Here is a 14549-nt window from a genome sequence, read left to right on the forward strand (position 1 = left end):
GTTACACAGTACGTATCTTAAGATACGCAGGCATGGGAAGGGAAGATGTGCACATAAGAAACCATGGTGGCGTGTAGTATTCCTGAATCCTAAGCATAGCACGCTGCTTGTTTTTGCTTGTTCTGTTAAAGTTCTCTGTAGTAATGTTTGAAAAGCATAGGAAAAGGTCATGAAGGTAGAGGGTCATTTGCTGTTGGGCCTATGTTTTTTATAGTCTTAGGATTTTTTTTTTTTTTTTTTGGTTTATTGAGGTAGGGTTTCACTCTAGTCCAGGCTGACTTGGAATTCACTATGTAGCCTCAGGCTGGCCTTGAACTCACAGCGATCTTCCTACTTCTGCCTCCCGAGTGCTGAGATTAAAGGCGAGTGCCACCATGTCTGGCTCAATTTTTATTTTTTTATAATTGAAAGCATACTATTTAAGCAATTCTGTTTCTCCTCTTTTATACCTGACATTGCATTTTATACCTGACATTGCATTGCATTGCATTGTATTGAGATTTTATATATATACATATATTTTATTTTATTTACTTATTTTTTTTTTGAAACAGAGGGAGAGAATTTTGAGTGTAGGTGTACCACAGCCTCTTGCCAATGCACTTTGTGTATCTGGATTTATGTGGCCACTGGGGAATGGAACCTTTTATCTACTGAGCCACCTCTCCTGCCCAGATTTTGAGGGTTTTGTTTGTTTTGTTTTTTGTTTTTCAAGGTAAGGTCTCATTCTAGCCCAGGCTGACCTGGAATCACTCTTTGGTACCAGGCTGGCATTGAACTCACAAGTAATCTTCCTACTTCTGCCTCCAAAGTGCTGGGATTAATGGCATGCACCACCATCCTCCCCCACCCTGAGGTAGGGTTTCACTCTATAGGCTGACCTGGAATTCACTATGTAGTCTCAGAGTAGCCTCAAACTCATGGTGATCCTCCTACCTCTGCCTCCCGAATGCTGGGATTAAAGGCATGTGCTACCACACCTGTCCCCAGTATTGAGGACTTTATAAAATTAATTTATTTGAGAGAGCATGGGTGCACCAGGGCCTCCAGCCACTATAAATGAAACTCCAGACACATGTGCCATCTTGTGCATCTGGCTTTATGTAGGTACTGGGGAATCAAACCCAGGTCCTTAGGCTTTGCAGGCAAGCTCCTTAACTGCTGTGTCATCTCTCCAGGTTCTAGGATTGAGAGCTTTTTTGTTTCCCCAAGTTAGGGGTTCTTCACTCTAGCCCAGGCTGACTTGGAATTCATCATGTAGTCTCAGGGTGGCCTTGAACTCATGATGGGCCTCCTACCTCTGCCTCCCAAATGCTGGAATTAAAGGTGTGTGTGGGATTGAGAGAGAGGTGCTTGCCTGTGAAGCCTAAGGATCCGGGTTCGATTCTCCAGGTCCCGTGTAAGTCAGATGCACAAGGTGGCACATACATCTGGAGTTCGTTTACGGTCTAGAGGTCCTGGTGCATCCATTCTGTCTCTAATAAATAAAAATAAATATTTAAAAAATAATAAATGCATGTGCAACCATGCCTGGTTTTGAGATTGAGAGTGGGCCATGTGAGGGAAGGGGGTGAACCTGATGCTCAGGCCCTGTAAGTAGTGGAGCCAGGGTGGGAGGCCCAGTGGGGTGTCAAGTGAAAGGAGTCCCCTCTGCAGGAGGAGCGGACTGAAGGAAACCAGGGGTGTCCATCATCTTGAAGCCAGGGGCTCTGTGAATGGAATTCCAGGCAGGAGGAAGGTCTGGAGAGCAAGCTGCTAGGTATTCCCGTTTGTATGATTCTTAAGGCATCACCAGCAGACCAGTGATTTAATTAATGGGTTTTCGTGGCTCCTTTGCCGGTTCCCGATCCCTGTCCCCGCGGGCCAAAATGACACTGAGCTGGCAGTTAATACCGGGAGTTTCCTGAGAGGCCCAGAGTCTCTGTGTTCTAAAAGATACATACAGGCTGGGGAGATGGCTCAGTGGCTAAAGGGTTTTACCCAGTACCCACATACAAGCCAGATACACAAAGAGACTCTGGCATGCCCATTCTTTTTCTGCTTACAAATAAAAATATATTTGAAAAAAAAAAAAACATACCTACAAGCAGCTGAAATTAGACGTGCCCAAATGATAACTTCTGAACTCAATTTCTAAAAATTCGTATATTTATAGGTGAGATTGCCTTTTCTCAATGTGCACATTTACAGAGGTGCAGACCTCGTTAACTAGAAGCAAGTGTAACTGCTTGTGTTTTGTCCCACTGGGGCCACCCTCCTGGAAGAAAAACAAGACATGGCATGATTGCATTGGTTGCTCTTTACTTAACAGTAGTACACTTGGAAGGAGGTAAGGCAAGAAGGCAAGATTTTTATAACATTGCTGGCTATTTCGAGCCAGAAAGCCAGCTTGTGTCCTTCTAACAAGAGCTTCTGAGCCCTGTCCTTCCTAACTGGATGCATCCATGCCTGCGGTGGTGACCGTGTGGATAGTTCTGAGGTGGCCCACAGCTTGTCCTTTGACATGATCAGTTGGCAAACTGGATGCCAGGTTTTGGTGCACTACTTCGCTTGGTCAAGAGTAGAATTCCTTCACTGTTTCCAAGACTACGTGTGTAAGGCCAAATACTGAGCTGGAATGATTTGCTCTTACTAATAAGTAAAACCGGTCTCATTAGACCCACATGATAGAGGGATGGAAGAATGTTTTTCTTTCCTAAACGTTTTTTGTTTGAGATAGGGTCTTGCTGGGTACCCTGGCTGGCCTCCTATCCTAGCCAGTAGTGTGTTGGGATTACAGATAGGCACTGACATTCTGGCTCCTGGATTCTTTAGATTCTTTGGTAAGACTACCTCCTATTTCCAAGTTTGCCTCGGATTGCTGTAGCAGACGCCACAGCTGCATTTTTTTTTTTTTAACTTAAAGGTTGCTGTAAATATTCCCAGCAAGGCCTTAGTCGCCTTTGGTTGTACTCTGTGTTTGCTCAGCTGCTCTCTCTCTGCAGGCCTTCCTGACATGATATTGCTAGGAACAGGGAAGTGCAAAAGTAAAAACTATATGCTATTTACAGACTTAAGAGCTCGTTTGAATTTCTCAAGGGTTAAACAGTTCATTTGCATTTAGTATAATGATAGGAAAATCTTTGCTCTGATGTGATGTTTCGCCATCTCGGGGAGTATTAGTTTCAGATGTAGTCATCCGTTTAAATGCTCCGTCATTTCAAGGTCCAGGTATTAGGTGTTTGGAAGTTAGATTGTCCTCAGGAGGAGTCTTCAGGCAGATCAGTTTTAACTTCAGAGTACTGAGAAACAGAGCCACTGAGGAAAGAAAAGAACAAGTCAGTTCAGGGGCCAGTGTCAGAATGAGAGGCAATATGAGTGCCTGAGGATTGTTCTGGAAGACCGTTAAGCCAGTAAGCCTTGCACGTCTTTCTACCTAAGTTTTCTTCGCATCTCTGCCTTTGCACCGCATCTGAAGTGCATGCATATCTGGAAACCTCTGGGTTTCACCCTTTTATATTGCAGTGATGCTGGAACTTTTAGGTCAAATTCTAAGTGAATCAGTCTAGAATATTCCCAGTTGTCAGGGCTTTTAAAAGCCCCAGGACGATGCAATGTGCAACCGAACTGAACATCAGCCTTGCAAGATGAAGGGGAGATTTTCTAGACGTGGCCTCGGAGGGTCTCTGGGCGTCAGTGGACAGTGAGTGACAGCCAGGGAGAAACCAGGGAAGCACCAGTTTGAGGAGCAGGCCAGCATGGGTCAGCAGGGGGGTAGGTGTGGGAGGGGGAGACCTGGCCAGCCAGCAGGCATGGTAAAGAGGCTGTAGTTTCCTGAAATGACAGTATGTTTCCCGTCACTGTTGTGCTGATTTTTGGTTGCAGTTTCAGGGTAGGGATATATAGCAATATGTATAGCTTTAAGCAAACTTATTTGTAGCCAGCTAAACTATTTCGGGTTGCATACAGTATTCTATAATGCGTAATAATGGAGTGAAACATCTATTTAGTTGTTGGCTTCCTCCAGAGTCCAGAGTTCAAGACAAAGGGTTTCTGGTCTTCCTTGCCACTCTGCTCTCCTGGGTTACATGAGGGTAGCACTGATGACTGCCACCGAACCTAGCACTGGCCACTTCACTGGGTCCCTGTGTGGCCTGTGCCCTCCCTGCCAGGCTCTGTCTCTGACCGGAGCCTGGTGGTCAAGGACATATCTACATGTGCCTAGCTGCTGCTGCTTTTATTTGTTTATTTATTTATTTTTCTTCAGCGCTGGAAATTGAACTTAAAGCCTTGTGCGTTCTGGGCAAGCTACCACTGAGATCCGTCCCTAGCTGCTGCTGTGTGGGAGGGATGGCCTTCTGTGACGATGGCTTTGCTCTTGGTGAAGTTGGCACACTAACTTGACCAGGATCGGTCATCATTTCATAGATGAGCATTTCTGAGCTCCATACCTATAAGCTTGTAATACTGCTTTTTAAAAATTTATTTATTAGAGAAAGATGGAGGAGGCAGATAGGAGAGAATGGGCACACCAGGGCCTCCAGCCACTGCAAATGAGCTGCAGACGCATGCGCCACCTGGTGCATCTGGCTTATGTGGGTCCTGGGGAATCAAACATGGGTCCTTTGGCTTTGCAGGTAAGCACCTTAACCTCTAAGCCATCCCTCCAGTCTCCCCTTCTTTTTGGTAATGATACTTATTTAAATGTAAACTTAGTTACTATTACTAATTTCATTTTAAAGGGTGAGAAAGTAGAGATACGTAATTTTTCCCAGAAAGTACTTTGTCTATCTGTGAACGGTAGTTCTCCCAGAACCCAGCTTGCACGCCACCCTTACACATGGAAACAGGCAGCTTCTCACACTGTCAGCAGGGCTGTTTTGCTCAGCGATCAGGTATCTACCCAGGCATCTTAGTTTACCAGTCAAAGCTCCTGGGAAGAAGGAGCCAGGTGTGTGTCCCTGGATGAAGAATGAATAGATGGTGCTGCGGGAACGTCCGCAAGTCAAATGCAAGTGAGACTTCTTTAGCAGCTACAGGCCTCTCTCCAACAGACCCGAAAAACACACCCCAGTCACAGCCTGTTCTGCCCCAGCCCCCTGGTGAGTGAGGGGCTGGTGTGAGCCGTGACTTACAGAAATAAGGTCGAGCTGTATCATTCCAGTGTCTTCAGGGTCCAGCTGTTTAAATATCTCTGCAGGGAGGACCAGGAGACATCAATGAGGGTGCAGAAACAGATGGTAATACCCCTTCCTCTCACTGGACACCACAAGCCACAACTCCTTTCCTCCTCCCCCAAATGAATAGAGGCAATTTTACGCTCAACAACCAGACACGTGTCTGGGTCAGGTGACAGCAGCCACGGTAAAAGGCAGCCTTGGTATCAAGTGAACTGATGGGGGCCTTTCCCCAAAGAGGCACGTACTGAATAGTGTTTCCAGCCGAACCAAACACCGAACGAAGTTATCAAAATCGATGATGAGCTCGTCATCTGCAAACCGGGCGACGATGACCTGGTGGAGTTGACAGGGCAGCTTGAAACCTGAAGGAACGGGAAGAACAGCTCGTGCTGAGTCTCAGCCTCACCCCGAGCTCTGCTCACAGGCCGTGGGAGGGAGGGGACCGTTGACAGTTATAACTGCTCGTGTCCCTGGGGCTGCTTGATGGATTTATTTAGCAAAGCCAGTCCCTTCTGATGTTTCTTTTGTTTCTAAACTGTTCGCTGTCACCTGCTTGATTCCTCACTAGCATGGAAGACCTCTCCAGTCTGATCCTTTTCCAGGGTCATGCTGCTTTGAGTAGATAATTATGCTCCCATTTAAAAACATTATATATGACACATATATATGTATGTGTATATATATATATATTTATTTATTTATATATATAGTTTATTTGCAAGCAGAGAGAAAGAGACTTGGGCTGCCCTAGGGCCTCGTGCCACTGTAAATGAGCTCCAGATGCATGTGCCATTTTGTGCATGTGGCTTTACATGGGTACCGGTGATTTGAACCCAGGCAGGCGGGCTTTGCAAGCAAGTGCCTTTAACCGCTGAGCCATCTCCAACCCCATGCTCCCATTTTTGTTGTTGTTGTTGTTGTTTAGTTAGTTCTAAATCATCTTGGAGAATAAGGAGTTTCTTCCTGGATGTGGGTGGCAGAAACTGAATAAACTTAATTCTCTCCTTGTACCCAGTAAAAGCATTTTAATGGGCCCATAGCTGCCTAACATGAGGACTACATTTCCCAGCTTCCCTTACAGCCATCTGAGCTCTTGTGAGCAAGTTCTGGCCAATAGGATGTGCGAACAGAAGTGATGGCAGCAAGTAGATTGTGGATGCAAGTTGTCCCTGCCCCTAAGTGGCAGTGAAGGAACATGACAGAAGAGACTGAGGTGCTGGCAGCAGGCAGCCATCCCAGCCTTGACTGCTTGACTGAAAGATGCATGTTGTTTAAATGACCCATTAGCTGGGGGCGGGAGGGGCTCTCTGTGCTGTCAGATTTGCTGCTGGTCCTGCCCAGGCCGGTGTCCTATGTGCTCAGGTCTGATTCCGCCAGGCCTTTCCTGAAGGGCTCTCTCCTTACCTATCTGCAGCGGGAAGGAGAGAGGCGAGCGTGGGGACCTGTGTGCTCAGAGCCGGCTTTCCCCGTGTCCTTTCAGGCTCTTCCAAAGAAACGTGTATTCAGAAAGACACTGAGGGGACAGCCTCTGGGACTACATTTAATTTGACCCATTAATCTATTCAAGGGGAATAAGAAAGTGCCTGTATATCTTTGTATATCTATATGGGACTGTACCTGATTTATGTCATGGCTTACCAACCAAGTTCTGGTGGTTTTTTTTTCTTTTTTGGTTTTGTTTCTTTATTATCTTTATTTATTTATTTTTGAGGTAGGGTCTCGCTGTAGCTCAGGCTGACCTGGAATTCACTCTGTATTCTCAGGTTGGCCTCGAACTCACAGCGATCCTCCTACCTCTGCCTGCAGAGTCATGGGATTGGAGGTGTGCGCCACCACACCCAGCTTCATTAACTTTTTGTGATGCTGGGGGTGGAGCCCAGGACCTCGTGCGCTACCTATGGCCCCCCTGAGCTACACCCACCAATGAAGTTGTGTATTGTGTGGTGTGGAACAGCTGCTCCACCCTCTGCAGCTGGAGAAGGGGAGGAAAGGGGACGGTGGGAAAGCGTCACCTGCTTCTTCCAGTGCTTTCCGCATCTCGTAGGAATTCATGGTTCCAGACCTGTCCACGTCGATGTCCCGGTAAATTTTCTAGAACATGCAAAATAGTTGCGAGAACTCTGAGCCGAAGCAAAGATGGGTGTCAAGATACTTCTGAAGTAGGTGCTGAGTGGGGGTGGAATTTTTCCAACTCTGTTTGGCCTCACTAAAATCACCCCATAGTTCGAACTTAAAATAGATGATAGTATTTTGCCTTTTAAAAAGATCGTGTGTGCGTGTGCACACGCGTGTGTGCGCATGCGGGGCTCTGGGGGCCACCTCGGGGTGTTTGTCCTCCCTCTCCTTCCTTCTTCGAGGTCCGGTCTAACACTGTCTTGCTGCTGCATGCACCGGTCTGGCTGGCCTGAGGGCTCCCCGAATCTCCTGGTCCCACCTCCGCTGGGATTGTAGATACATGTGCTACTTTATATGGGAACTGGGGACTTGAACTCAGGATGGCAGGCTTGCAAGCAAGTGGCGCTAACCACTGAGAAGTCTCCGCCACCCTGTGCTCTGCCTTTTGCTGTGTAAGTCTGCCCATCAGGTCAGCTAGCCAACTACCATGGGCACATGTCGTGGCCTTAGCTACCTAATCAAGTGAGCGCTTAATTTGCAAAGCCCTTGTCTTTTCTGTTTTGCATTTCCCAGCCACATTCTTACTCATCCTGAGCTCTGGTTCCTCTTAGCAGTATTCCTCTGCCCTCTGGAGGAGTTGCTGCATCTTCAAGGACGTGTGCTAGAACGTTCCCGATTCAGATCCCCCTGCCTCCCCGCAGGCCCCAGGATCCTACCTGGTATTTCTGAATCTTTGTCCAGAGGATGTAGAATTCCTTCAGCCCCAGCTTGCCACTCCCATCCTCCTGCCTCCAGTCAAGGAAAGCTCCTGGAGTCTTCTATTGGCATCGTGTCACCTGGCTCGCTCTCGGCAGGATTTTCTACCTGCCCAGCATGCACGTGCGCAAGGACGTTTTGTAGAGGGACGTCCCCCTTGCTTGTCACACTGTGATGCCTCCTCAAAAGGACTAAAGGAAGGGCGAGGTAGAGACCTGTCTTCCTGCTGACTGGGGGATGTTGTGGGGACCCAGATCTTGCTAAAATATGAGCTTCAGATGAATTATATTCTTAAGATTATTTGGAATCATTTTGTTTGTTTGTTTTGAGGTAGAGTTTTACTCTGGTCCAGGCTGACCTGGAATTAACTATGTAGTCTCAGGGTAGCCTTGAACTCACAGTGATCCTCCCACCTTTGCCTCCCAAGCACTGGGATTAAAGGCGTGCGCCACCACACCCAGTTGTACATCATCTTTTCTTTTTCTTTTATTTATTTATTTGCAAGCACAGAGAGAGAAGAGACAGACTGAGAGAGAATGGGCACGCCAGGGCCTCTAGCCACTGCAAATGAACTCCAGATGCACATGCCCCCTTGTGCATCTGGCTTACGTGGATCCTGGGGAACCAAACCCGGGTCCTTTGGTTTTGCAAGCCAGAAGTGCCTTAACTGCTGAGCCATCTCTCCAGCCCGACATTATCCTTTTTAATGAGCATCAGCAGTGAGGAATGGTAAGGCTAAGGAGAGGGTGTGTCTGTGTGTGATCATGTGTGGGGTGGACGTGTACCTATGTGTGTATGTGGAGACCAGGTGTTCTTCAACAACCTCTGGCATTTCAAGTACCATCTACATTTAGAAGAAAAAATTTTTTTGGAGTGGTAGGGTCTCACTCTAGCCCAGGCTGACCTGGAATTCACTATGTAGTCTCAGGGTGGCCTTGAACTCATGGCGATCCTCCTACCTCTGCCTCCTCAATGCTGGGATTAAAGGCGTGTGCCACCATGCCCTGCTAAATTTTTTTTTTTTTTTAAGATAGGGTCTCTCATTGAACTGGAGCTTGCCAAGTAGGATAGACTGGCTGTTCAGTAGGCCCCAGGGATCTGTCTGTCTCCCTGTCCCCAGTAGTGGGTTTGTAAGCACACACCACCATGTCCAGCTTTTTTATATGGGTTCTGGGAATTGAACTCAGGATCTCACGTTACCATCTGAGCCACCTCCCCAGCCCTACTAGATTTTTAAAAAATTTACATATCCATTTGAGAGAATGAGGCAGGGAAAGAGAGAGAGAAAGAATGGGCACACCAGGGCCTCCAGCCACTGCAAAGGAACTCCAGATGCATGTGCCCCCTTGTGCATGTGGCTTATGTGGGACCTGGGGAACTGAACTGAGGTCTTTTTAGCTTTGCAGGCAAATGCCTTAACAGCTAAGCCATCTCTCCAGCCCTAGATTTTTTTTTTTTTTTTGAGAGTCTGTGTAGTCCAGGTCAGCATCAAACTGTGATCCACTTGCCTTAACTTCTCTAGAGCTGGACTTACAGGTGTGTACTACTATGTCCAAATTTAGAAATCTTGACCAAAGAAATAAATTCATGTAAGGAATATTATGGTGGATGTGGTGGCGCACACCTTTAATCCTAGTACTTGGAAGGCTGAGGTAGGAGGAGTGCCATGAGTTCAAAGCCAGCTTGAGCTACAGGAGTGAGTTCCAGTTCAGTCTGAGCTACAGTGATACCCTGCTGAAAGAGCAAGAGAGGAGGAGAGAAGGGTGGGAGAGAAAAAAAGAAATAAAGAGGGAGATAAATAGAAAAATCTTATGGTGCAGGGAGACTTTTAAAAGAAGAGGGAAACACTATCTCTCAAGAACCAGTCGAGGGCTGGAGAGATGGCTTAGCGGTTAAGCGCTTGCCTGTGAAGCCTAAGGACCCCGGTTCGAGGCTTGGTTCCCCAGGACCCACGTTAGCCAGATGCACAAGGGGGCGCACGCGTCTGGAGTTCGTTTGCAGAGGCTGGAAGCCCTGGCGTGCCCATTCTCTCCCTCTCCCTCTATCTGTCTTTTTCTCTGTGTCTGTCGCTCTCAAATAAAAATAAATAATAATAAAAAAAAAGAACCAGTCAAGATGGCTCTGGGCAGAGACTGTGGGCATATTATCAGGGTATGCCGCGCCAGCCTGAAAGACTGGCTGCCCCAAGCTCTGAGCCTGTGGAGGTGGAGATGGCATCTCACTCTCCTTTGTCTCAAGGTTCTCTTTCCCTGGGAAGAGAGCTCAGCATGGACCACAAGCCCATAACAGCCGCACAAGCCAGCTGCAGCTAGCCATTCTCAAGGAGGAGAAGGGAATGTACTGGAACCTTCTGTAGGTTCTAAACTTCACATTCTCTTTTCTCTGGGGTCTATTAAAGGATACATCCAGCATGTCCACCATGATTTTGCAGGTCTCGATGCTGAAGCCATCTGACTTGATATCTTGACCTAAAAGACAAAATAAGTGTGACAGGAAAATCGGCCAGGGAGGTGCATTCCAACAGAACATTCTACAAAGATGGAAATGGGCTTGGCCACACGGGGCAACTGGCTGCCAAACTGTGACAAGCTGATATCTCTCTGAATTTGCCACAGATAAGGTGTTGGTAAGAGCTTCTTAGATAAGTAAAAGAACAATAAACAACTGGATCTTTTGGGGTCTGTGTGTGTGCGCGTGTGAGTGTGCTGTGGAGGCAAGAGGCTGATTGTTAGGTATCTGTTTTTGTTTGTTTTGTTTTTTCGAGGTAGGGTCTCACTCTAGCCGAGGCTGACCTGGAATTCACTATATAGTCTCAGGGTGGTCTTAAACTCTCGGCAATCCTCCTACCTCTGCCTCCGGAGTGCTGGGATTAAAGACGTGTACTACCACGCCCAGCCCTTTTCTTTTAATGCAAGAGAGAGAGAAAATTGGTGCACCAGGGCCTCCAGCCACTGCATTCGAACTCCATTCGCATGTGCCACCTTGTGCACATGTACAACCTTGCACACTTATGTCACCTTGTGCGTCTGGCTTAAGTGGGACCTGGAGAATCGAATATGGGTCCATAGGCCTCACAGGCAAATGCCTTAAGCCATCTCTCTAGCCCTAGATATAGTTCTTAATTGCTCTTTGCCATATTATTTTGAGACAGTATCTCTCACTGCACCCAGAGCTCATCAATGCAGCTAGACTAGCAGCCAGCAAGTCCTAGGGATCCACCTGTCTCCACTTCCCAGGGCTAGGATGGATGGCAGGCATGCAATTAGGTGAATCCTGGTGATCAAAACTCAGGTCTTGGGCTGGGGAAATGGCTTAGCGGTTAAGGCATTTTCCTGCAAAGCCTAAGGACCCTGGTTTGATTCCTCAGGACCCACGTAAGCCAGATGCACGGAGGGGGGGGGATCCTGCATCGGGAGTTTGTTTGCAGTGGCTGGAGGCCCTGGAGTGCCCATTCTCTCTCTCTGCCTCTTTGTCTGTCTGTCTGTCTGTCTCTCTCTCAAATAAGTAAATAAAATATTTTTAAAAACTCAGGTCTTCATGCTTGCCTGAACACTTTACCTACTTAGCCAGCTCCCCAGTTACCCCCCTTTCTGAGGCAGGGGCTTGCTATTTAGCCCTGGCTAGCCTACAATTCAACCTCTTTGTTTCTCACCTTACCGATGCTGGGATTATAGACATGACCGCCACCCTGGCTGTGACTGAACCTTTAGCGGCTCACACGATAGAAAACTGCCTGCAGTTGCTGGCAAGAGAAAAAAAAAATCCAGAGGGCACATGTGTTTGTTGTTGGCTGTGATCTGTGGGAGGACTGTTGCTTCAACTATCTGCCTACAAGTTACAAAGTGTGGGCTGGAGAGATGGCTTAGCGGTTAAGCGCTTGCCTGAGAAGCCTAAGGACCCCGGTTCAAGGCTTGGTTCCCCAGGTCCCATGTTAGCCAGATGCACAAGAGGGCACACGCGTCTGGAGTTCGTATGCAGAGGCTGGAAGCCCTGGCGCGCCCATTCTCTCTCTCTCCCTCTATCTGTTCTTTCTCTCTGTGTCTGTCGCTCTCAAATAAATAAATAAAAAACAAACAAAAACAGTAGGACCAAGCACTTGTCCAGGATCCACCATGCTTTCAGCAGAGTCCCATCCAGTTACTGGTTGGCAGGTGGTATGAGACCCATGTTACACCCTGCAGCGTTCATAAGGAGGACTCCTCTGGTGATGTCCTTATCTCAAAGTTGCCTCCTCCTGGGCATCATCCCCTTCTTGGATGTGGGCATGGGACTGTGTGCGGGGAACTTAACAGAAAGCTGAGTTACCAGACAGGCAGGGCAGGGGGGTAAGCTCAGGGGTACATACAATCCCCTTTTTTATTTTTTGTTTTTTTGAGGTAGGGTCTCACTCTAGCCCAGGCTGACCTGGAATTCACTATGGAGTCTCAGGGTGGCCTTGAACTCACAGCGATCCTCCTACCTCTGCCTCCCGAGTGCTGGGATTAAAGGTGTGCGCCACCACGCCTGGCTTTACAATCCCCTTTTTGGATACGGGCATGGGACTGTGGGTGGGGGGGGCTTAAGCAGAAAGTTGGGTCATCAAACAGGCAAAGCAGGGGCCTAAGTCCCGGGCACATACATGGCACATGCCTTTCCCCCAGCCAAGACCAGTCTGCACCAAGCCTGGCCTGGCTCTTCCTGCCCTCCAGCTGTGCAGAACAATGAGGCTTTAGTTTCTGGGGCACACGACAGCCACACATCTGAGAAGCCTTGTGAGCTCACTCTTGTCTGGTGTCCACGGGTAAACACTTCCTTCTTGTCTTCACCCACAACTGGAAGGGGAAAGGTACTGGTCCAGGGCAGCCTTGGGGAAGCCTTGCGTCGGCCTGAGTGGACGCTGGCTCTGGCCACCCCAATTCTGCTGCAAGCATTCTGAGTAACAAATGCCCCTAGAGCCTTTTATTCAGAACATGGTCCGAGGTACACACCTAAAGGTAGAGAACACCCTGCTGACCCCAGACTCCTCTTAGACTCTGAGAGAAAGACGGAGGACTTGCTTTTATGTCAAGTGCTCAGGCAAGAGGCTCTCTGGACTTCTATCAGAGGGAATGATGATCCCCGAAGTTCACGGGACTCCCCATGATGACTGCATTTGTTTCTGACCAGGTTTGTAACTTCAGATATTGTATGCAACCATTTTCTCTGGGTTGCTGGCTTATCAAATGCAACATGACGTGTAGTAATTTGGGGGGAAAGTACATTTCTCCCTATTCCCTAGTGGTGATCAATAGTAGAGGAATTAGAACAATCAATCCTTCTTTTCTTTTTTAAAGAAACAGGTATAAGAGCCAAGTATGATGGCATACACCTAGAATCCCAGCACCCAGGAGGCTAATTCAGGAGGATTGTCATTCAAGCCCAGCCTGGGCTATATAATGAGTCCTTGGAGGCCAATTTAGGTTATAGAATGAAACATTATCTCAAAGAAACAGAAAACAACCAGATGGGAGAGCTCAGTAGGTAAGCTCGCTTGCTGCAAGTATGAGTCTGAGAGTGCCTGAGTTCAATTCCCCAGGAAACACATAAACAGCTGGGCATGGCCACGCATGTCTGTAACCTCAGTCCTGTGCAGAGGGAAGACCAGAGAATCGCTAAGGCTCATGGTTGCTCTGTATTTAGAGAGACTGTGTCTCAAGGAAACAGGTGGGTGAGAGATTAGGAACGGACACACAGTATTCTCCTTGGACTCCCCCATGTATCCGCTACCATATCTGCACATACATGTGCACACAACATACACACACACACACACACACACACACACACACACACACACACACACACACACCAAGCATACTAAAAACATAAACCAAAAAATAAGTTGAAAAGGTTTGTGAGGGCCATGGTCGTGCCTTGTTCTCAAGGCTCTCACTAGTTTTGTCCATTCTTTGTGGGACCTCCAGCCTGAGCCGACAGCAGACATTTCTAGAATCTGGAAGTCATCTGCTTGGCCCACTGGCTCAGGTGATGTGTCACTGCTCCCAGTAAAGCATTGCTTGGATTAAAGCTATTGCAACTCAAGCTGCAGAGGTGGGACTACGCAGTCCACTTCCCTTAGCTGAGTATAAGACTGCCCATTGCTTCCATTCTGGCCACTCCGTGGGAGAGCAGCGCTCACTAAGTTGGCGACTTCCCTCTAAACACAGCCAGAGAATTCTGGAACTCAGGACTCTGGCTGTCATCTGGGCTGACTTTGATTCTTTTTACCAAGCAGAACAGTTGCCTTTTCTAGAGTGCAGCCTCTCCACCAGGCAGTTTCTACACAACCCTTATGGAAGATGTTCGGCCACTAGGAAGAGGGAGGCCATGCTCCGTCCCTTGTGCAGATAAGGAAATCAAAGTTCGCTGCATAACCTGATAGATAACAGTGCTAGAAGGCAGGGGAAGCGGGTTTGACCTGTGCTCTCTCTCTGCAAGCCTCTGTTCTCTTGTATCACAACCGCCGGATCCTCCTCCATCCAGTTTTGGAGGTGCTTGGAG

General features: G+C 47.8%; 1 protein-coding gene across 1 annotated transcript in view; it reads right to left on the reverse strand.

The window, feature by feature from the left end:
• Positions 1–2281: 2281 nt before the first annotated feature.
• The window catches only part of Capn2 (calpain 2), a 59075-nt gene continuing 46807 nt past the window's right edge, over positions 2282–14549 (reverse strand). Inside the window, exons 16-21 of the mRNA XM_004653241.2 lie at positions 10434–10498; positions 7991–8059; positions 7172–7250; positions 5405–5521; positions 5115–5173; positions 2282–3297 (exon numbers count right to left, since the gene is read on the reverse strand). Coding sequence (XP_004653298.1) covers positions 3274–3297; positions 5115–5173; positions 5405–5521; positions 7172–7250; positions 7991–8059; positions 10434–10498 — 413 coding nt within the window. The 3' untranslated portion in view covers positions 2282–3273. The remainder of the gene's footprint in view (positions 3298–5114; positions 5174–5404; positions 5522–7171; positions 7251–7990; positions 8060–10433; positions 10499–14549) is intronic.

The sequence above is a fragment of the Jaculus jaculus genome, chromosome 1, assembly GCF_020740685.1.
Source record: "Jaculus jaculus isolate mJacJac1 chromosome 1, mJacJac1.mat.Y.cur, whole genome shotgun sequence".
NCBI classification, from domain to species: Eukaryota; Metazoa; Chordata; class Mammalia; order Rodentia; family Dipodidae; genus Jaculus; species Jaculus jaculus.